The sequence below is a fragment of the Staurois parvus genome, unplaced genomic scaffold, assembly GCF_062004578.1.
Source record: "Staurois parvus isolate SC_StPar_1 unplaced genomic scaffold, SC_StPar_1.0 ptg000283l, whole genome shotgun sequence".
NCBI classification, from domain to species: Eukaryota; Metazoa; Chordata; class Amphibia; order Anura; family Ranidae; genus Staurois; species Staurois parvus.
In genome coordinates, this window is record NW_028318079.1 from 5278710 (window position 1) to 5304088 (window position 25379).

Consider the following 25379-nt stretch of genomic DNA (forward strand, 5'->3'; position numbering starts at 1 on the left):
CTCCAGGCCTTGTTTGATACACACTGCATCACATTAGTGAAGGAGTTACACTTTCATTCTCCAACCCCGAAGTCTGTAAATGGTCTCATCAGTTTCCTATACGGAACACGCTGGGTAATAAACAGTGCATGGCGTAATATCTGAGAGCTTCCAAACACCAAAACAAATGAAATGATTTCCCAAATGTTACTGCAAGCCAAGGAAAGTCCTACTAAGACATACAGTGAATGAAGATATTATGTATTAGGGATAGAATGTATCTGTCATTTTGACAGATTGCGTGGCATGAAACAGATTAACAGATTACTCTTAGTCAGGCGGCTGCTCTCTGTGAAAAATGTGCAGGAAATGATAACTGTCGGTTTGTGCTGATTTCATGATATTTTCAAGCTAAAATAACAATATAGAAACATGATGGGATAATTTTCTCCAGTCATTGTACGGGCTTAGCATTTCTGGACATAGAAACCTGTTAAAGAACATGACCAAACTGCTGAATCCATTGATGGAAAGTGTATGTAGCAGGAACATATGTAGAGTAATGGATGTGTTTTGATCTACATATAGCGCAGTCAAACACTGGAAACAGCCAGCCTTAGAAGGACAGGACACTGATGATGCCGGCTTAAAGTGCAACTTCAGGCTCCATACTCACCACCAAATTTGCTCCCCCTTCTCCTCTTGTGTCCCCCACTGACATTATTTTTTTCTTTAATACTTAAAGAGTCTTCAGCATGGTTATTTGATGCTTCAGGGTCCTCTTCATCTTCACCTGTTCTCCAGCATTGACAACGCACATTAATGTGCGACATAATGTGTGTTCACATGTGTTTGCATGCAACAGATTGGCTTGGTGTGAGTGGGACCCTGAAGAATGAATGTGAGTGCTAAAAGCAATTGATGCAATCCACGAATGCATAGTCCTCCCATGTCGATGGCACATACAGTAATCCAGAATATGTATATTATAACATCACCAATCTTGTCACAAATTACCAACCTTTTAGGGCTACTGAGTATCTCTTTATTGTGTTTTAGACATACATTTACACATACAATGCGTGCACAATTTATAAACACACAATGAGTGCATAATTTATAAAGTGTAACCCCTCCAAATCATGGCTGGGATGAAGTAGACATGAAATATATTAGCATGTTGGGTTCTATATGCATTAACATAAACTACCCATGGATGTTGTCAAACGAATTGTAGTTTGATGTGCTTAACCTATAATGCAGCTCTTATGCTTCCATAATGGTGCTGAAAACTTGTTGCATGCATACATGTGGGACTGTCTGGGGTAAGGACTGAGCAGCTGAAGTTTGGCATTTGTTGTCCTAGCTGCCAGAGTCTACAGGCCTTCTTCCAGCATTCAGAGAGTAATAGTCTCAAAATACAGAACCTGGTTGGAGGGCAAGATGACGAGAGGACATCTCTTACGCTTCTGGTCAAGGCCCACCTTGAACTGGAGCACAGGGAGTTTATCAGCCGAGGTCAAACCAGGAATCAACAGAGAAAGATCAATGTCAGGAACTAGCCATTGTCAATAACAGAAAGGCAGGAAGGCATAGAGAGACAAGTCCATGGACATGCCAGGTCAGCAATGTGAAAGAAGATTTCATTAAAGATCTTCCAGAAACTTCCTAGCTCATCTCTGTTCCTTATAGGGTTAGTTCACGTTTTAGCTTACGGAGATGTTATTGTGTATAGTCATTACTTGACTTAAATAGGTGAACAAACCCTTCAAATAGGCCATCTGGCACCAAGACTCGGATTAGGCATACATTCCTGCGGACCTGCATACACATACATCAGCACAGTGTGCCTGCATGAGTTAGCGTGTTTGCGCAAACATACATGCAAACGCATCCAGCTGTAGATGACCTTTGTTCTGTGAAATGGCGCATGTGCATATTGTCTTCCGAAGCTATTCTGACATGGATATTGCACTAAAAATGCAAATATTTTTGTAAATCTTTCTGTCTTCCATAAAGTATATTTTTATTAGGAAAACAGAGGGACTGGCAGAAACACCAGGGATTTCACACATAGGAAGCAATACAAAGAAAACAGGTTCACTTTTCATACAAATACATGGTACAGCAGGTACAAATCAGAAATATGAAATGTTGGCTTTACATATTTTACCAGTGAAATATTCACTAGGGCTCTATGCTTCACTCTGCAATGCAGACAGATCATGGCTGGTAGGCAGGGCTGGCAGGCTGCTGTGCATAGCTATCTTAAAATAACACAGTGCCCTGCTTCACTACTTCTTTCAAGAGTCCTTATGCAAGCAGTGTGATGACTTTTGGCAGCAGTTATTCAGATATCAAAATGCCTTCATGGATGGATGCCAGTGATCAGGAGTGGGCTAGGCTGGCAGTATATGCATACAGACCACTCTAGGTACCAACCACGTCTGATGCTGAACCTCCATGATCAATAGAACTGAATCCAATAAATGAAAGGGCAGGTCAAGGACAATCAGGTGGTAGAGGAAAAGGCTGAATGATGCCAGACATTCCCCATCCAAGAAATAAGCATCTATCTCACTTGTTCCAGATTCTAGTTCACACTGTGAGAGGCTCACACTTTGCAGTAAAATTCAGAGCAAGCTATTTCAGGGCAGGAAAGGATCATGTACAGCAGAGGTGTTCGCATGTGGCCCAAGACGGCTTTGAATGCGGCCCATTGCAAAATGAGGGGTCAATGGATGGGGTCATGTATTGTAAAATCTTGGATGAGAACCTTCTTACCTCAACCAGAACACTGAAGATGGGTCGTGAATGGGTCTTCCAGCACAACAATGACCCAAAAACATACTGCCAAAGCAACATAGGAGTGGCTCAAGAAGAAGCACATTAAGGTCATGGAGTGGCCTAGCCAGTCTCCAGACCTTAATCTTCTAGAAAAGCTATGGAGGGAGCTGAAACTTCGAGTTGCCAAGCAACAGCCAAGAAACCTTAAGGATTTAGAAAAGATCTGTAAAGAAGAGTGGACCTAAATCCTTCCTGAGATGTGTGCAAACCTGGTAGCCAACTACAAGAAACGTATTACCTCTGTGCTTGTCAACAAGGATTTCTCCACCAAGTACTAAGTCATGTTTTGCTTGGGGATCAAATACTTATTTTAGTCACTGAACTGCAACTCAATTTATAACATTTGTATCATGTGTTTTTTCTGGATTGTTGGTTGATATTCTGTCTCTATCATTTAAAATACTTTTATGATAAAAATTATAGACCTTCATTTCTCTGTAAGGGGACAAACTTTCAAAATCTGCAGGGGATCAAATAATTATTTTTCCCACTGTAAACACAGTGATAAGTGTATAAATTGTAGCATGGGAGTATGTTGAAAAACAAAAGGCAGTTTCCACTCCTCAAAATTTGTTCTTTTATTATATAAACTCAAAAGTCACAGTTTGACTTGCACGCCCCTCGTACAGTAAGGAACAGAAGTATTTGAACACCCTTCAATTTTGCAAGTTCTCCCACTTAGAAATCATGGAGGGGTCTGAAATTCACATTGTAGGTGCATTCCCACTCTGAGAGACAGAATTAAAAAAAAATCAGGAAATCACATTGTATGATTTTTAAAGAATTTATTTGTCTTGCACTGCTAAACATAAGTATTTGAACACCTAATAAACAGCAAGAATTCTGGCTCTCAAAGACCTGTTACTGTGCCTTTAAAAGGTCCACCTCTACTCCACTCATTAATCTAACTTAGTAGCACCTGTCTGGGCTCTTTAAAGACACCTGTCCACCCCACAGTCAGTCAGACGCCAACTACTACCATGGGCAAGACCAAAGAGCTGTCAAAAGACACCAGAGACAAAATTGTGGACCTCCACAAGGCTGGAAAGGGCAACAGGGCAATTGCCAAGCAGCTTGGTGAAAATAGATCAACTGTTGGAGCAATTGTTAGAAAATGGAAGAGGCTAAAGATGACTGTCAGTCTCCCTCGGACTGGGGCTCCATGCAAGATCTCACCTCGTGGGGTATCACTGATGATAAGAAAGGTGAGGAATCAGCCCAGAACTACAAGGGAGGAGCTGGTCAATGACATGAAGAGAGCTGGGACCACAGTTTCAAAGGTCACTGTCGGTAGAACACTACGCCGTCACGGTTTCAAATCATGCATTGCATGGAAGGTTCCCCTGCTCAAGTCATCACATGTCCAGGCCCGTCTGAAGTTTGCCAATGACCATCTGGATGATCCAGAGGAGGCATGGGAGAAATTCATGTGGTCAGATGAGACCAAAGTAGAACTTTTTGGTCTAAACTTCACTTGTCGTGTTTGGAGGAAATAGAAGGATGAGTTGCATCCGAAGAACACCATCTCTACTGTGAAGCATGGGGGTGGTAACATCATGCTTTTGGGGGTGCTTTTCTGCGAAGGGGACAGGACGACTGCACTGTATTAAGGAGAGGATGAATGGGGCCATTTATTGTGAGATTTTGAGCAACAACCTCCTTCCCTCAGTCAGAGCATTGAAGATGGGTCGTGGCTGGGTCTTCCAACATGACAACGACCCGAAGCACACAGCCAGGATAACCAAGGAGTGGCTCCGTAAGAAGCATATCAAGGTTCTGGAGTGGCCTAGCCAGTCTCCAGACCTAAATCCAATAGAACATCTTTGGAGGGAGCTGAAACTCCGTGTTGCTCAGCGACAGCCCCGAAACCTGACAGATCTAGAGGAGATCTGTGTGGAGGAGTGGGCCAAAATCCCTGTTGCAGTGCAAACCTGGTCAAGAACTACAGGAAACGTTTGACCTCTGTAATTGCAAACAAAGGCTTCTGTACCAAATATTAACACTGATTTTCTCAGGTGTTCAAATACTTATGTTCAGCAGTGCAAGAAAAATCAATTCTTTAAAAATCATACAATGTGATTTCCGGAATTTTTTTTTTAATTCTGTCTCTCAGAGTGGGAATGCACCTACAATGTGAATTTCAGACCCCTCCATGATTTCTAAGTGGGAGAACTTGCAAAATCACAGGGTGTTCAAATACTTCTGTTCCTCACTGTATATCAGTGATCGTTAACTTGTGATCTGCCTGACTTTTTCTGCTCATCAAGTATCCTTAAGCCTTGTACACACTATCAGAAAATTGTACAAAAAATACCACTTTTAAAGCGATCGTACGATAATCTGTTCATTAGTACACAGTTTTTGACAGCCGATCACGACAGTTCATCCAAAATTATCCGAAGGCACAAACACAAAACTTTTTCTTGTACGATACCAGATCATATGATTTTTGTTTACTCAGTATAGTTTTCGTCCAAAAATACAATACATTACATCACTTCCAAAATTCTATTCTGTAGTACAAGAATTTTCATAAGTAATATGAGTATTGAGTAACCTCTTCATATTCGATATGGAGACTAGCATGGAAAAAAAAACAGACTATCATTTATCCAATTTTATCATCGTATGTACAAGGCTTTATTGTTAGTGTATTTTATGTGTGGCCCAAGACAATTCTTCTTCGAATGTGGCCCAGGAAAATCAAAGGGTAGGACACCCCGGTGTACAGCTTTTCAAGACTGGCAGTAGAGTTTAGCTTTAATCCTAAAGACAACCCCCAGGACACACCACTGTCATTCCTGAAATAAGGTCTACAAGAGACATCCGACATCTAGTTTGTTTTGTACTTATTCTCCCCTCCAATGTCAGGACTGCTTAGTATTCTCTCAGTCTGGCACAGAATGTGGTACTTGGTCTTTGCATGTTGATTGTATTGATTACAGTTCAAAGCCTTGATGACGCATAACTAAGTGTCTTTAATTAATCAAAATATGCTTCATTACTTTTCTTTCTGAGCTGAGGAGATAAACAAGAAGCTATTTTAAGACATCGTAGGTCACTTACAAAAATATACTCCTATCTGTGAAAACACAGCAACTTTGACAATTCATTTGACAAACAACATTAATGCCTTGAGACTTGAATTGTTTGCCCACTAATTACTGGAGCAGGTTTTAGTAAATTAATTTTTTTTGCATTGTCATAAAATGACTTTTAATATAGCCATAGTCTTTATATGATCATCTCCTTATGCTGTTAAGAGGATTAGCTGGTTCTGCTGGCATCTGGAAACCAGTGGATAAATCAAGAGAAGGTACAGGATGGTCCACAGGGACTTTGTGATTCACTAAGTGTGGGCAAAGCCCTGGATATAGCATCTATGGTGCACCTGGTCATCACAAAAGCACTTGGTGGTGGGGATTGTATTTACTCCATGATTACTTCAAAGTTGTTAACTTTTGAGGTTTGCCCTACAGGTGTCGATGAGGTGAGGCAAAAAAATAACACAGGAATAGACAAAGGTTGGTAAAATAGAGTCTGGAGCTAAGAAAAGAGTTATGTCAGAAGCCAAGTTATTGTTAGGGGCAGACAGCACAGAATCACTACTCAATGCAAGATCAGGATCCCTCCTTTCCTTCTGCACAATTATAACACAACTGACCCATGATGAAGTCCTAATGACAAAATTTTACTCACTCAAAGTTGTACTCACCCAAGTCCACAATTTGGTTCCCTTGCAAGCCCCGTTTTCAAGATATAGGGGACAGGTAATCCAGTGCTGAGATATGACCAATTCAGCTACTCCCTGATGGTCATCAATGACATTTCTTTTTTGGATCCTGAACGCACCCCACCTCTGGACGGCTAATATGCAGTGTTCACATCATACAAGCAGTGATGTAGACACCTGAAGGACCCCGCTTCCTTACACAGAAGAAAAGAGAAGACTGGAGTGTCATGTGACCCCAGATTTAGGTTAGTAAAGAGGGCATTAAGATATTTTTTAAGTAGTGATTACTTAGTGGTGGGAGGTGGTGTGTTTACCTGGCAGCAGGCCAGAGAGGGTCTTTAACCTTTTAATATAAACAATATTTTGCTATGGTTGGCCTTTTTTTATAATCCTTGAATAGAGAAATGAGAGTTAGGAGAAAAGAATCAACTAGTATCTCTACAGTCTTTGACATGAAATCCTATTTTATAAGGGCAAGTGACTTAAGCTGAGTATACACATTCAGTTTTCTTTCATTCAACCAGCAGGTTGAAGAAAAAAAGCTGACTGGAACCCACATCAACACAAACGATGTGTGATGCAAGGATTTCTCTGGCAGAGCAATTGTACTCTAACAGGGGGGACTCCTCTCCCCTTACCCCAACAGAATACACAGATCAGCACTGAAGTTATTGGCTGTAAGCTTGGCTCGAATACTGGTTTTCCGGCAGGACCATTTGACAGAAGCAGGTCATTACACTGGCTTCTATTGAACAGTCAAAGGTACACACAGACCAAAATTTGGTGGATTCCTGCTGAACCAGCCAATTTGCAGTCCATATGGTGGAAAATAAGTATTTGGTCAATATCAAAAGTTTATCTCAGTACTTTGTTATATATCCTTTGTTGGCAATGACAGGGGTCAAAAGTTTCCTGTAAGTCTTCACAAGGTTGGCACACACTGTTGCTGGTATGTTGGCCCATTCCTCCATGCAGATCTCCTCTACAGCAGTGATGTTTTGGGGCTATCGCTGGGCAACACGGACTTTCAACTCCCTCCAAAGGTTTTCTATGGGGTTGAGATCTGGAGACTGGACCTTGAAATGCTTCTTACGAAGCCACTCCTTCATTGCCCGGGCGGTATGTTTGGGATCATTGTCATGTTGGAAGACCCAGCCACGTTTCATCTTCAATGCCCTTGCTGATGGAAGGAAGTTTGCACTCAAAAGCTCACGATACATGGCTCCATTCATTCTGTCCTGTACATGGATCAGTCGTCCTGGTCCCTTTGCGGAGAAACAGCCCCAAAGCATGATGTTGCTACCCCCATGCTTCACAGTAGGTATGGTGTTCTTTGGATGCAACTCAGCATTCTCTCTCCTCCAAACACGACGAGTTGTGTTTCTACCAAACAGTTCTATTTTGGTTTCATCTGACCATATGACATTCTCCCAATCCTCTTCTGGATTATCCAAATGCTCTCTAGCAAACTTCAGACGGGCCCAGACATGTACTGGCTTAAGCAGGGGGACACGTTTGGCACTGCAGGATCTGAGTCCCTGGCGGCGTAGTGTGTTACTGATGGTAGCCTTTGTTACGTTGGTCCCAGCTCTCTGCAGGTCATTCACTAGGTCCCCCCGTGTGGTCCTGGGATTTTTGCTCACCGTTCTTGTGATCATTTTGACCCCACGGGGTGAGATCTTGCGTGGATCTAAAGATCAAGGGAGATTATCAGTGGTCTTGTATGTCTTCCATTTTCTAATTATTGCTCCCACAGTTGATTTGTTCACACCAAGCTGCTTGCCTATTGCAGATTCAGTCTTCCCAGCCTGGTGCAGGTCTACAATTTTGTTTCTGGTGCCCTTCGACAGCTCTTTGGTCTTCACCATAGTGGAGTTTGGAGTGTGACTGTTTGAGGTTGTGGACAGGTGTCTTTTATATTGATAACAACCTCAAACAGGTGCCATTGATACAGGTAATGAGTGCAGGACAGAGGAGCCTCTTAAAGAAGAAGGTACAGGTCTGTGAGAGCCAGAAATCTTGCTTGTTTGTAGGTGACCAAATACTTATTTTCCACCATAATTTGCAAATAAATTCTTTCCAAATCAGCCAATGTGATTGTCTGGATTTTTTTTCTCATTTTGTCTCTCATAGTTGAGGTCTACCTATGATGCCAATTACAGGCCTCTCTCATCTTTTTAAGTGGGAGAACTTGCACAATTGGTGGCTGACTAAATACTTTTTTGACCCACTGCATACCCAGCTTTACTCTCTGTAAGAAGCCATTTAGTTAGTGAGTCAATCCAATTGTTAGTGCAGTCTCATAGATGTGAAAGTAAAAGAAGCACATTTTGGGTAACAGAAAGAATAACTTGTTTTTTTGTCATATTTGTGATTGTAACTTGTATGGATATTTGGGATATGAATATATAATATTTTGATACATATTTTCTTTAGTAATTATTAAGCCCTTTTCAAATAAGCACATTAATGAGCATTACATGTTATAGTGGTGTAGTACCCTCCTAGGTAGGTGCTAGGATTAGGTAGGTAGGATTAGTTATGTTTTTTGAAGAGTAAATTTAGTTGCCACTCAGTAGGCAGAGTGGCTGTGATTGTTGTTTGGTAAAAGCATAGTTAGCTCACTGTACTGGGTGAGCTGTGATCATTTAGTGAGGTCTGCTCTGTGTGCTCAGGTGCTGCTACTCTGCCTAGCTTCTTCTGTATAAAGGAAACTGTAGACATTTCAGGTTGATAGGCGTGGAGCTATGGCAGATGGCAGCATGAATGTTGATACAGCCTCAGCCTCCATCTCAGAGAAAAGGGCTCTAAGGCATGCTGGGTAACTTTATATATTCAGTGAGCACATGGGTTTCTGTGTCTTTCTTGGCTATGATTGCCCAAGCCTGGGAGAGGGCAACTTGCCCTCCCAGACAGCTGTCTCTGTGGGCTAAATTGCTGAGACCCGGGTTCTACTACGCTGACTGAGGGGCTGTCAACTGATGATCTGGTTTGGTATCATGGAAGAAGGCATCCAGTTGCTCTAGGAGCTTGTGGGTACAGATATCCATAAAGGATCTTAGAGACTGTGATGTTTAACCCCCTCTGGTGCTAGGAAGTCAGTTGTGGGTTTAGCAAAGAGAAGACTGGCTGGTGTCCTGAAGAGCTTTGTCAACCTGTCCACTACTACTTAAAGGGACACTGCTCTGGGGCTCGAGAGAAGTTACTGCTATTGCTTGTTGTTACTGCCTTAAGCCGAAGTCCACTGTTTGATTCAAGCAATGACTCCATTACAGCTTGTGCTGAACTTTAAAGTCCTCGATGTTCATAGTTCCTAATTTGGAGAATCCCACTCATCTCCCTCATCCCTATCCCAATTCCTCAAAAAAATAAAAACAACAAAAAAAAAACACCACTAGACTGATTATTGGAGAAACAAGTGAATGAGTCTATGTTCAAAGAATTTGGGGAGGACCTGGACAGTATTCCTGTGCAGAGGCATAATTTGAAGCTTGTGGGGCCTGAAGCAAACGTTGACCTGGGGCCCCCCACTACCACCCTCCGCTTCCACTGCACGCCAAAGTACTCCCATTACGCGCCAAGATACTCCAAGCGGCTGAAGAGTTATTCAGATATCTGATGTAGGGGGAATGCCATGGACTCTGGTGTAAAGTGAAATTCTGATGTAAGGAGGTCTCTGGTCACCAGAGTCCCCCTTACATCAGACTCACAGAGTTCCCCTTTGCATCATGGTCTACAGATTTCCCTCTTAAATTAAGGTCATCAGGGTTCCCCCGTACATCAGGATCCACAGCGTTCCCCTTTACATCAGGATCCACAGAGTTCCCCCTTGCACTATACAGGGCAATCCTGCAAATCCTAAACTCTGATGTAAAAGGGAACTCTGAGGACACTTCTGCAGAGTGAATACACTAAAGTAGGGGGGTTACTGATATAAGGGGGAAGCTATAGATCAGTGCCCCCACTTACCTTCATGTATTCACTCATCAGCAACTTGACAAACCCCCCCCCCCCTTCTCCACAGAGTGTGTGACCGTGGCTGGAGCTGTTGTGTCATTCACATTGAGCTCCATAATTGCACTGAGGGTAGGCTTTCCTTTTGATCCTCTGCTGACTCTGAGTCCCAGGGCAGCGCTCCCAATCCACTCCTTGCATTCAGACCTGCATTTCAGAAACAAAATGATGTCACCGTACCCACCCCAGCCCACGTCAAGCCCACCCTGAATCCAAGCACCATTCAGCTGCCTTCAGAACTGCGTAAATGCAGTTGCGAAACTGACACCCATGGCCATATTTTTTTTTTTTTACGGGCAGCGGTTGCCATTCCCAGGCATTTACGGACAGGGTACAATCAGCAGATTTTTACAAACTGTTTGTAAATGTATGGGTGGTTGGCATCTCTGTACCCCCCTCCTGGTAATGACATGTCCCCCCACAGTCATAATAAATCAAATACCCCCCCACCAAGGAAATAAGGTTTGTCCCCCTCCTGGTAAGACTCATGCCCTCCCCTTCCCAAGTAATGACATATGATCCCCACCTCAGGTAGTGATAAATGCCCTCCTCCCGATAATTACACATGACATGCCCCTTCTCCCCCCACCATCCTAGTAATAACCCCCATACCATCCTAGTATTGACATGCCCCCCTCCCCCACCATCCTAGTAATGACATCTCACTCCCACCATCCTAATAATGACATGCCCCCCTCCCCCCACCATCCTAGTAATGACATGCCCCCCCATCCAAGTAATGACATGCCCCCCTCCACCCATCATCCTAGTAATGACATGCCCAACCGCCATCCTAGTAATGACATGCCCCACCCTCCTGTCCTCCAACCATCCTAGTAATGACATCCCCCCAAATCCTAGTAATGAAGACATGCCCCCCCCCCCCACCATCCTAGTAATGATGACATGCCCTCCCTCTCTCCCCACCATCCTAGTAATGATGACATGCCCCCCCCCCTTACTGGTGCTGCCCAAATTTTATTGTCAATACACAATAAAATCTGGGGGCCCTGAAGCTGTCAGGAGGTGTTGGGGGATTTTTAAAATAACTTTTCTATAAGTGTTGTCAGGTGCTGAGGGGGGCAGTGTGTCTGTTCCAAGCTGTCAATCAGTGTTCCAACATGTGTCCGCTCTTGCCAGGGTGAGGAGGTACAGAGAATCCTCATTAGGTGAGTGACTTGCCACACTTCCCCATCCCAGTCTTCTCTTGTTCCTCCGCTCTGTTCAGGAACACATGGCTTCTTACCAGCCAATGAGAGTGGAGGGGGGTGTGGACTGGGGCCCTGGGGGACAAAAGGCGAATTGGAGCTGGACTGTCTCTGGAATTTTGTAGGGGAAATGCAGTACGTAATATGACAGCCGAGAGCCGCGGTCCCCCTGGAGCTAGGGGTGGGATTGCAATTGTGACCCCTGCAACCCCTGATGCTACGCCCATGTTCCTGCATCTCCTACTTGGTGCACAAGCTGGACCTCAGACACAATCCTACATCTAATATATAACATGCATCTGCACAGAGACACACATATGGCATTGTGTGATGCAAAGAAGGATAATAATTCTACTTTCTAAGCTGTATTCCTTTGGTATTTTATTATATATTGATGCTTTTTACCTTACTTCAAAAACACGTCAGAATTGCTTTTTAATTATCAGTGGTAGAGTTTGCATTTAGGGACCTTTAAAAATCTGCCACCTAATAAAGAACTGGAATGTTTATGAGTAGTATATTAAATAATAATGGACATTTGTTGAGAAATGATCCTGAAGCAAAGTTGTGTATAAATTATACAGTTGTTATTTTTCCACTTTAGGTAGATACAGCTAGCACCCTGCTCCCGCCGAAACTGTACCTAACGGAACATCTTGAAATGTATCACTTTTACAAGTTTCTAGTAATTTCCAGTGTATATAGATCAGCATCCTAAGCAAACCCAGCATTCGTAATAAAGCCCAAAGAGTGTTTGAAGAGAGAAACCATAATTCTAGAGAATTACTTCCCCTGTATTTCTGTTGTGTATCAAAAGCTTTCCTACAAAACTAACTTCCAGTTGTGGTTTCTCTTATGTTTGTCAGCCTGTCAACATCCCCGTAGCAGCCAGTGATGATCTAAAGCAGTCCTGGTGTTGATCATTACCATGTTGCTAAAGTGTCTTAGCAAGTGTCATGTTAGGCATTCACAGTTTAAGACAGCTTTGTTATCCAGTCTCAAGTCACACTTTAGGCTGTGACTTGATGAAAATGGTGGTATGTACTGCAGGAAAAAAAAAAAACACTTTGCACTTAAGGTATAATAGAGCTTCCAAGACATTGCAGAGCTATGAATCCTGGTGTTCGCAGTGCCAGACTAGGAATAGAAGAGAACCCTGGCATATAGAGGATACTAGTCCACACTGAGCTTTGCCAAAACGACTGATGTAATAATAATTTTGGTATTGCTGTCCACTGAGGAAGGTCTTAAGGGGAAATCACACTAGTTTTTGGTCAGTTGTATTTTTTAACACCTGCAAGTTTTAAAACTGATATTTTATACCTTATTTTTTTCCTCCACTCCACTCCCTCTTTCTGTAGGCGTCCCTCAAGGCTCTGTCCTTGGATCCCTTCTCTTCTCCATCTACACCTCCTCCCTTGGTCACTTGATAACCTCCCATAGCTTTAAGTACCATCTCTGTGCTGATGACACACAAATCTATCTTTCTACCCCTCACCTCGCCCCTTCAGTCTCCTCTCACATTACTAACCTACTAAGTGACATATCAGCATGGATGTCACTCCACTTACTCAAACTCAATCTTTCCAAAACTGAGCTCTTACTATTCCCTCCAGCCCGTGCCCCCTCCCCTGACTTCTCCATCAAGATCAATAACACAACTATCAGTCCCTCCCCTCATGCCAGGGTACTAGGTGTAATCCTAGACTCCCATCTGTCCTTTCAGCCCCAAATCCAATCGCTGTCCAAATCTTGTAGACTTCACCTCCGCAACATCTCCAAGATACGCCTGTTTTTAACCTCTGAAACTAGTAAGCAACTTATTCACTCCCTGGTTATCTCTCGCCTTGACTATTGTAATTGCCTCCTCATTGGCCTACCTCATCGCAGGCTATCACCTCTTCAGTCTATCATGAATGTAAGCTCCAAGGATCAGGGCCCTCCTAACGCTCTTGTATTGAACTGTATTGTTTCTGTATTGCCTCCCGTTATATTGTAAAGCCCTGAGCAAACTGTTGGCGCTATATAAATCCTGTATAATAATAATAATATTTTAACCTTTTTATTTTCTAAAAACATATTTAATGGAGGACTTATATGCAACACCTAGGGGTTGATTTTACTAAAACTGGGGAGAGCAAAATCTGGTGCCGCTGTGCATTGTAGCAATCAGCTTCTAATTTCAGTTTGTTCAGCTAAGCTTTGACAAAAATCTGGAAGCTAATTGGTTTCTATGCAGAGCTGCACCAGATTTTGCACTCTCCAGTTTTAGTAAATCAACCCTATAGTTTTTAAAGCATGTTGGGCTTTCTAATAAGAAACCCCAGCACTGAGCTCTGTGCTGCATGCACATTTGTCTCTGTATAACTGAAAATCCAGATGGACCTATCTCTGCTATCTCTGATTCTGACTCCTTGAGTTTTGTACATGTAACTTAGTATCTTGTTATTCAGATCTATTCACAACATACTGTAGTTTCACAACTTAAAGTGCTTGTAAACCTCAGACATGAAACATGAGCAAAGAATATTCCTCTATAGTGTGTACTTGCCTCAATCTAGAGCACTAGGTGTCATTTCTGTCTGCTGCCCCATTCCTAAACTGGATGCTCATGCTAATCTGCATGGTAAGGTAACAAGAGAGGGACCTCCAGCACACAGCCTGTGCTTGACAGCCTTAGCTCTATTCCTGTGTGCTGTGGTAAGGGGGAGAGGGTGTAATTTCCCTCCAACCAGCTCTCCGAGCTCTCCTAACTAAGATCTGCAGATTGTAATTTCAGCTCCCCGCCCCGTTTTGAAAGCTCAGACAAGCTTTATAAATTCTGGACTTTGAACAGATGTAGAGAAGAGAAAACCAAAGATAGACATGTACAACTTATGTAGGAGGATTTATTTTGTTTCATCTCTGTGTATCACTTGAGGCCAGTCACTTCACTGGGTATATGTAAGGGTTTACGATAACTTTAAAGACATACAACTGAGCTGGACTCACCATTAATTTGCATAGAGATTAAATTTTTTTTTAAGGACAACTGTAGTTTTCCACATCATTGTTCCATTATTGGGAGCCTGCATTATTATTATTATTATACAGGATATACTGTATATAGTGCCAACAGTTTACGCAGTGCTTTGCAACATAAAGGCAGACAGTACAATTACAATATAAATTAATACAAGAGGATTCAGAGGGCCCTTCTCGTTAGAGCTTACAGTCTAAGAGGGAAGGTCGAGAGATACAAAAGGTAATAACTGTGGGAGATGGGCTAATGGACAAAATACATGTACAGTTGTTAGGCAGGGGCAGGATAGGGATCATCTAAAAGTGGACAGAGATGGAGAGAGACACATTGGGGGAGGATGGGAGCAGCTCTGGAGAAATCCTGGAGGCAAGCATGGGAGGAAGTGACAAGGGAGCTAGAGAGCAGGAGGTCTTGGGAGGAAGGAAGAGAACAATTTGGTTGCTATTTTGAGACCAGGTTACTGATGTAACTAGGGGCTAAGTTGTGGATGGCTTTATAAGTTGTTGTAAGTATCTAGAATTTTATTTGTTGGGTGAGCGGGAGTCAGTGGAGGGACTGGAAAAGAGGGGTGGCAGACACTGAATGGTTGGTAAGGTGGATGAGTCTGGCAGCAGCATTCCTGATGGACTGGAGGGGGGGGTAGCCTATGCAAAGACAAGACAGTGAGGAGGGAGTTTCAGTAGTCAAGGCGGGAGATGACCAGGGAGTGAGTTTGAAGATTTGTGGAGTCATTGGTTAACAATGGGAGTATCTTGGAGATGTTGCGGTAGTTGAGGGGGCAGGCTTTGGACAGCGATTGAATGTGGGGCCGAAAGGATACTTCAGAGTCCAGGATTACACCTAGCACCGTGGCATGTGGGGACTGGTTGATGGTTGAGCCGTTGATTTTGACAGAGAAGTCAGTGAAAAGCAGCACGTAGGGGAGAAAATGGTACTCAGTAGTTTGTATGGCCCCCACATGCTAGTATGCATGCCTGACAACATTGGGGCATGCTCCTAATGAGACAACGGATGGTGTCTTGGGGTATTCCCTCCCAGATCTGGTCCAGGGCATCACTGACCTCCTGGACAGTCTGAGGTGCAACCTGGCGGTGTCGGATGGACCGAAACATATTGTCCCAGAGGTGTTCTATTGGATTTAGGTCAGGCCAGTGTGGGGGCCATTCAAGGGTATCAATTCCTTCATCCTCCAGGAACTGCCTGCATACTCTCGCCACATGAGGCTAGGCATTGTCGTTCACCAGGAGGAACCCAGGACCCACTGCACCAGTGTGGGGTCTGACAATGGGTCCAAGGATTTCATCCTGCTACCTAATGGCAGTCAGAGTGCCATATCTAGCCTGTAGAGTTCTGTGAGTCCCTCCATGAATATGCCTCCCCAGACCACCACTGACCCACCACCAAAACGGTCATGCTGAACGATGTTACAGGCATTGTAACATTTTCCACGGCTTCTCCAGACCCTTTCACATCTGTCACATGTGCTCAGGGTGAACCTGCTCTCATCTGTGAAAAGCACAGGGCGCCAGTAGTGGATCTGCCAATTCTAGTGTTCAATGGCAAATGCCAATCGAGCTCTATGGTGCTGGGCAGTGAGCACAGGGCCCACTAGAGGACATTGGACGATCAGGCCACCCTCATGAAGTCTGTTTCTGATTGGTCAGAGACATTCACATCAGTGGCCTGCTGGAGATCATTTTGTAGGGCTCTGATAGTGCTCATCCTGTTCCTCCTTGCACAAAAGAGCAGTTACTGGTCCTGCTGATGGGTTAAAGATCTTCTACAGCCCTGTCCAGCTCTCCTAGAGTAACTGCCTGTCTCCTGGAATCTCCCCCATGCTCTTGAGACTGTGCTGGGAGACACAGCAAACCTTCTGGCAATGGCATGTATTGATGTGCCATCCTGGAGGAGTTGGACTGCCTGTGCAACCTCTGTAGGGTCCAGGTATCACCTCATGCTATCAGCAGTGACCTTCACCTGTAAAACCATTCCTGTTTTGGGGGTCATCTCATTGTTGCCCATCTAGTGCACCTGTTGTTAATTGCATTAACACCAAAGCAGCTGAAACTGATTAACAACCCCATCTGCTACTTAACTAACCAGATCAATATCCCAGGAGTTTATTTGACTTGATGCTATACTCTGATTAAAAAGTGTTCCTTTAATTTTCTGGAGCAGTGTATTGAGCTCAGTTTTGGATAGATTAATTTTCAGGAAGTGGCTTGACATCCAGGCTGATATATCTTTTAGTAGATTAGTGATGCATGAGAAGAATGATGGAATGAGCTGAGGGGTAGAGAGATAGATTTGGGTGTCATCAGCATAGAAATGGTATTGAAAGCCATGGGAGGCAATCAATTGACCCAGAGAGGAGGTGTAGGTGTTGCCTGCTGGAAATGTTTTAGTCTAATAATAATCTTGATATTTGGTCTGCAGTATTCTATTGCTAGTTACATAACAGACTCTGTTAGAGTTCCATTGCATACATCTCTAGCCGGCAGTCATGCACAATCCATCAGTGAAGTATTTTTGATGACTAGCAAGGCAAAAGTGGCATCAACATTAATGTCCAGTTTGTCCTTGACTTATCATTTGTCATTAAATAAAACATGAACATTTCATTACTTTACAGAAACTCTTATATATCCTTTGACTTTGCTCATCAGAGGTTACACTGAAGACACAAAGAACAATATATGGGCTGTAGTTGAACATTCCCTGAGGTAGAAGCATTATAAATGGTTTCATGAGTAAGAACTGAAAGTGATGAAAGGTAACATGACTGTTTTGTTTTTCACCTAGGGACTGGATAAAAGCATTTAGTCCTCCCATCATTCCAACAAGCCAGAATTTGGATCCTTTACTCAAGCTTAAACAATCCAGTCTAAGCTGCTGTAATGAAGGTAAGAGAGTCATTATGGGATGATACTTCATCAAAGGTGAGATAATTCAACATCAGTCAAAGACTGAAAATAACCCTGGGGATTTATGAAAAGATTTCTAGAAATATCATCTGTATCTATGTATCTATATACCTATCTATTTGTAGCACTACCCAATTAGGAGTCGCTAGAGATTTGGGTCCCCCTATAGTTCTGCACAGCCAGGCAACACACATTTCCTTCCAGCCTTGTACTCCAGAGACAGTAAACAGTCCTTGAATTTGTTTTTTTTAATTTTATTAGGGGATTTGAACTTGGATGGGGAAGAGAGGTACATGGGATGCCCAAGCAACTGTTGAACTGAGGACAACTTCCTGGAGCTATATACAAGTGCTCAGAAGGGTCTTTCTCCTCTTGGAGAGCTATCCAGCCTCTCCTGGTGTACCACCTTAGACCCGAGGGGAATATCCTCACCCAGCTGTCTAAGGGGATTCCTGAGCAAGGGGTCCCATAATCTGTCACTTTAAATGCACTGTCCCACATGGGGGCTAGTCAGGGTTTCCACACGAATGCCCTCTCCCCTTGTCTGGCCCAGGATTATTCACTCAGTCTCTTCTGCAAACTTGTGGGTTGGTGGCTGCCTTAAGACCTTACGCTTGGCTGGCTCCATCCCTGCTTCCCAGGCAGTCCTTTCTCTACAGGATGATGAGACTGAGAGATCCTCCCTTCCAGCTCCTCTGCCTGTAGGTAATCCCTTCTCCTGCACCCCCATCCTGCTCCTTCCATCTTCCACCTGAACTCTCCCTGCTACTGAGCAGGCTCACCTATGCTTAAAGGTTGTCCCAACCCCTTGCCAAGCCTTCTGCTTGGGGATTGGTCAGGGTCCCTTAAATATACAGATCAGCCACTCCTCACCCCCGGCCACTGAGTTCTATAGACTTCTTCAAGTCTCTAGATCAGGGGGAAGTATGAGAGAGCTGATCTGCACAGTCTCTCAGCCCTGACCTAATTTTGACCTTCTGACTATTTCTCCCTGGCCATTACTCAGCTTTCTAACTAGAAAAAAAATTGAATTTAATTTCACATACTAGTTTGACATTCCCTTACTTTATGAATAAGTCCTGCTGGCTTTGCTGACTGCCGTTTTTGGTGTCTATATCTGGCCATACATGCATAGATGTGTTTTATTCAGCCTGCATGGGTGGCCGAATCTGTAGTACCAGCTATTTTATTCTGATAGTACCCGAGGCTGTCAGAATACCTTAAACAGTGCCTGCATCTGATTAAATGCAGATGTTGTTCACCTGACAATTTTCCCCCTGACTCCTTTGATAAAAGTCTAGTAAACAGTCAATTTTTGCTGAGCTGGGTGGTGCCTGACTTGCCAAAGAGTCATTCTAGAAGAAGTGACATAAGCTGGAGCTGTAGTTTATTCATGAAGTCAGTGACCATAAGTGTGTAACGACAAACAGACGGGACTTTCTGCCTAATGAATGTAATAGGAGGCTTCTTAATCTTGTGGTGTCTGTCGGACCTATTCAAACCTTGCATAGAAAAAAATGTGGAGGATATCATTACAGACCAAGACTACTCAGAGATCTAGGGTCATCACCCCAAAAAACAAAGGCAAATTCCCCAATAATAATTGGGAAAAAAATTAGGGAATCAAGGATGACCTCTAGATACATAAAACAATTATCATATAATAAAAAACAAGTTACACGGCTGACCCACTTCTTCATGACTACATTCAAGGACATTCATATGTTACATAATTCTATTCTTCTAGAATCAAAGAAAGGTATTCATCCTTTTATTGTATAGTACATAAATGCAAGCAATGTTCCTGTACAGGTATAGAAATGTGTACATCAAATATATCACTACATACCATCCAATCGTCCAGAAGATGGAGGAGCTATGTCGTCCTAGGCTGCGGGGAGGCTTAAGGGAACTAACCAGGAACAGGAACAATTGACCCAATTAAAATAATACACAATAGATCTACCTATAGCACAAATATGTGTGTATATATATATATATATATATATATATATATATATATACACTGTATATATATATATATATATATATATATACATACATACATACAGCATACAGGTAAAACAAAAAGGAAACAAAAATGGATACCCTATCAACTTTAAACCTCTTAAAACTGTACTTACATACCCAATGTTGCTAATCTTTAATCTTAAAACAGGTGATTTACTCCCAAGAAGATAGTGTCAAATTCTAGCCAATTGCATAATGGTCCATTGGTTGCATTTATGTACTATATAACGATCTACTGCATGAATGTATATCTTTCTTTGATTCTAAAAGAAAAGAATTATGGAACATATGAATGTCTTCATGGTTCTGAAGAAGCTGGTCAACCGCGAAACGTGTTGACAAATGAGGACACATCGAGGGTTTATTTACTAAAGCTGGAGAGTCCAAAATCAGACTCCTTTCTGCATAGAAACCAATCAGCTTCCAGGTTTCATTGCCAAAGCTTCATTGAACAAGTTGAGGTTAGAAGCTGATTGGTTTCTATGCAGAAGGGAGTCTGATTTTGGACTCTCCAGCTTTAGTAAATAAACCCCATCATGTTCATTCCTAATATGCTCTTTATGATATTATGCAATTATTGGATGGTTTTAAGGAATTTGTAATGAATGACTGTTTTTTTATTCTCTGATAATTGTTTTTTGTATCTAGTGGTCATTCTTGATTCCCTAAATTTGCTTTACCAATTATTATTGTATTATTATTATTATGTACCTTTGTCTATTGGGTTTATCCACACGTATCAGTTTTCATGCAGCAAAACTTTAGCATTTTGCTGCATGAAAATGTATGTGAATTAGAAATCATATTCTTTTCTAGGAGGCTAGTTTATATCGATGTGCTGCATTTTATTGTTAAAAGGAAGTTATATAGGGTCATTCACACCTATGCGTACGTGCTACCATGTGCTGAACAATGTGATTTTCAGCCTTAGTCAGCACTTTATTTTAATAAGTTTAATATAAAGTACATGTTCACTGTACTTTAATGACTCCTATATGTAGAGGTGAAAAGTCAAGGTTGGTTTGGACATAGCAGCTAGAGGAGGCAAAAGAAGGGTTCAGAAATTAAAGTAATTCCGCATACAATAAAAAAAAGTACTTTTCTTTTGTCTAACATCATTTTAAATAACATTGAAATATGAATCATGCCATTATCCATTCATTTAGTTACAGAACTAATATTTTATATTAATACAGTGTTCCAAGGACCACATTTGCATATCAGCTAGGTCTACATTAATTTTCTGCTGGAAACAATGAATAAAGTAAAATGATAAAAGCTGAATTCATTCACTTTCCCTCATGTTTAATGCGTATTGATACATCCAATTGCTAAAAACAAGATGTGTTCCCCTGAGTTATTATGATTTATTGACCTTTAAATGCCTTCTACATCAATGCGGTTTTGCGGTTTCCTAATGTTAAAACAGATTCTGTAGCTAACACAGAAGATAAGAGAGGATGCTGATTCAACTGTGAATATTACACCAAAACGAACTCTCTCATAAGATTTAAGGAGGATGAAAATACACCTATCAACAGTTCAAAACAAAACATGAATAAACAACATTTTCAAAAAGTCATCCAAGGTCACCAAACATGAGTAATACTTAGTGGCTTATGTACATTTTTGTCCCACATTAGAACTACCAATGGGAATGTGAAAGCAGTTTCATGCAACTTACCCTTTTATGCCCAGTAGCCATTGAAGCCTGGGATCCCAGGCCTAATTTAGTAGTGTTAACATGAGTCATTTAACTTGAGTATAACTCTATCACTAATTTGCCTACCAAAAACAAAATGTTTTTTTAAGGACATATAAGAATTGTATTTGGTATGCTGTAAAATGCTTTCTTTTTTATTATAGGCAAACAAGTGGAAAAATAGATTTTATTTTTTTAAATAATTGTGTCAGACTATTACAGTACTAAACAGTATTATACAGAGGAATGCTGCCATCTACAGGCTGCACTGGGCTCTGCAAGCTGAAATATTTTTTTTCACTTTGAAGCTTGCATGTGATCACTCTGACAAAATGATCTTATAATCAGGTATCACTCTGAGCAGGTTTTACTGCTAGCCAGGACATAGATAGCGTTCCTATTTCTCACTGTCCTGAGGGCAACCTTTTCACCAGATAGGAAGTGAAAGAAACAGAAACATAGATAAACGTTTTAAGTTCAGTAGGGGAAAGCTAGAACCACTGTCAACTTTTTATTGTTGTTCAGTTTCCTGTTGCAAACTTTTCCTTACTTCCTCTCTGCAAAAACATCCCCAGCACAGAAAGTGAAGGGAAATCTCTCTAATTAAACACCAGATAGCAGTAAAACATGACAGGTACTAATCCTTTCCCACTCTGTCCAAAACTAAATACAAAGGCATGACTCTAGATACACTTTAAGCTCAGGTTATTACAATGAGGAACACATACAGTTGCAAGAAAAAGTATGTGAACCCCTTGGGATTATGTGGAGTTTTGCATGAATTGGGCATAAAATGTGCTCTGAACGTCATCTAAGTCACAACAATAGAAGAACACAGTCTGCTGAACATAATACTACACAAACATTAGATGTTGCCATGGTTTAATTGCACATAACATGTAAACATTCACAGTGCAGGGAGGAAAAAGTATGTGAAGCCCTAGCTTAATGACTTCTCCCAGAGCTAATTGGAGCCAGGAGTGAGCCAACCTTGACTCCAATCAGTGTGATGATATTGGATGTGTTGCTGACAGCTGTCCTGCCCTTAAAAAACACACACCTGTTTTGGGTTTACTGGTTTCAAGAAGCACTGTCTGATGTGAACCATGCCTCGCAGAAAGGAGCTCTCAGAAGACCTACGATCAAGAATTGTTGACTTGCATGAAGCTGGAAAGGGTTACAAAAGTATCTCCAAAAGCCTTGATGTTTATGTGTCCACGGTAAGACAGACTGTCTACAAATGGAGAAAGTTTAGCACTGTTGCTACTCTCCCTAGGCGTGGTCGTCCTGTAAAAATGACTGCAAGAGCACAGCGCAGAATGCTGCATGAGGTAAAGAAGAATCCCAGAGTGTCATCTAAAGACCTACAGAAATCTCTGGCACATGCTAACATTTTTGTTGACACATCTACAATAAGGAAAACATGAAACAAGAATGGAGTACATGGGAGGACACCACGGAGGAAGCCATTGCTGTCCAAAAAGAAGATTGCAGCATGTTTGAAGTTTGCAAAAGAGCACCTGGATGTTCCACAGCACTACTGGCAAAATATACTGTGGACAGATGAAACCAAGATTGAGTTGTTTGGGAAAAACACACGACACTATGTGTGGAGAAAAAAAGGCACAGCACACCAACATCAAAACCTCATCCCCACTGTGAAACATGGCGGAGGGATCATCAAGGTTTGGGGCTGCTTTGCTGCCTCAGGGCCTGGACGGATTGTTGTCATTGATGGGAAAATGAATTCGAGTTTATCAAGACATTTTGCAGGAAAACGTACGACCATCTGTCCGCCAACTGAAGCTCCGCAGAGGATGGGTGATGCAACAGGACAATGACCCAAAGCATACAAGTCATTCAACAAAACAATGGCTGCAACAGCACAGAATACGCCTTCTGGAGTGGCCCAGTCAGAGTCCTGACCTCAACCCGATTGAAATGCTGTGGCATGACCTTAAGAGAGCGATTCACACCAGACATCCCAAGAATATTGCTACACTGAAACAGTTTTGTGAAGAGGAGTGGTCCAAAATTACTCCAGATTGTTGTGCAGGTCTGATCTGCAACTACAGGAAACGTTTGGTTGAGGTTATTGCTGCCAAAGGAGGGTCAACCAGTTATTAGGTCCAAAGGTTCACATACTTTTTCCTCCCTGCACCGTGAATGTTTACATGTTATGTGCAATTAAACCATGGCAACATCTAATGTTTGTGTAGTATTATGTTCAGCAGACTGTGTTCTTCTATTGTTGTGACTTAGATGACGTTCAGAGCACATTTTATGCCCAATTCATGCAAAACTCCACGTAATCCCAAGGGGTTCACATACTTTTTCTTGCCACTGTATACAGATAGGAAGGTGTTAAAAAGAGTTCAGCAGCAGGCCAAAATCTTCTATAAAAAAGCAGAGATTCTTCTCTCAGAGAATAGGTGAAGGTCCCCCCCCCCCCACACACCTTCTGAGTCACTTCTTGTCTACACCCCTTACCCATGTCCAAACATCGTCGCCTGGTTCCACCCACTACCCAACTCCCAGTACTGCCCCTTTTAAAAAATACAGAACCAAATATCATTTTGTGGTGTTAAGTAATTTGTATGTAATTTGTCAATGTTGGCAAGAAAAGCAGTAAAATAGATCCCCTAGAGCAAGAAAGAATAGACTCCCCCCAGCAGCAACAGACTCCTGCAACAAAATATCCCCCCAGCAACAATAGACCCCCACCAGCTTCAATAGACCCTCCAGCAGCCAGCAACAATAGACACCTACCTCAAACGTAGATCCCTCTCAGCAACAATTGACCCCCATCAGCACAAGACCCCCCAGCAACAATAGATCCCCAGCCAGCAACAATAGACCACCCCCACAGCAAAAGACCCTCCCAGTGACAATAAACCCCTCAGTAGCTGTCCATAGACCCTCCAGCACAGCCCAGCACCCTTTGCCATTACATACATTCAGTTCTGGAGGTGCCAGAACTGCATTCCCCCACGTTATTTCAGAAGCACCAATTTATCACAAATGTGAGTTGAATACACCTTATATCATGCTGCATTTGCCCATATACACACACCCTAAAGAAGAACACCAGAAAGAGATATTTGTATCTAAACTATGTTAACAAAACCCCACTGTAGTTGTCAAAACTCTGTTCAAACAAAAACCCTTTCTGTGAAAAGGCATACTGTTTTTGGGTCAACATGACTCGAACCCTAGGTTCATACCTAAGTGTTTTCTGCAGCTTTTTTAAGAAACACAGTACAGTCCATTTAACATGATTTCCTATGGGACATGTTCACATCTGCTCATTTTTGCGGTTTTTGGAAAGGGTCTGGGACTTTTTTTAATGCAAAAAGTTGCATTTTTGGTTCCATAGGCTTCAATGGAAACACTATAGAAAAGCATGTACTGCATTTTTGCTTAGTTTTGTGGTTTATATCTGCCTAGCAACAAGAAAAAAATTTAAAAAACCCGCAAAATGCATCAAAAACGCAGGTGCAAAAATGCAAAACGCAATGCAGAAACAGCTCAAACGCAACCTGCATAGGTGTGAACCTAGCCTTACAATTACTTACTGGTAGAACAATTCGAACATACAGCATGTGTCTGTGATTTACCCATCTACTGTCCAGGTGATGGAGAGAGGTCCTGAATAACACAAAAATAGGTATAACCCTGCATCCCAAACATTAATCCTAGGTTCACATCTATGCGGGTGGAGCCGCTGCAGATCCGCACCAAAATCTGTGCAGCCGCACCACCTGCACAGAGAAATGCGGACCCGCGGGTGGGTGCCATTAGTTCTAATGGCATGCCGCCCACACTGGAAAACGCAACCGTACTGGGAACCAAGGTTCCCGTGAGGACTGCATTTTCCAAAGAAGTGCAGGGACTTCTTCCCTGCGTGTCACGGGCATGG

General features: G+C 42.4%; 1 protein-coding gene across 1 annotated transcript in view; it reads left to right on the forward strand.

Moving 5' to 3' along the window:
- Positions 1-25379, forward strand: part of CFAP20DC (CFAP20 domain containing) — a 361123-nt gene that overhangs the window by 323360 nt on the left and 12384 nt on the right. The window contains exon 16 of the mRNA XM_089682005.1: positions 17606-17706. Within this exon, the coding sequence (XP_089538131.1) occupies positions 17606-17706 (101 nt within the window). The remainder of the gene's footprint in view (positions 1-17605; positions 17707-25379) is intronic.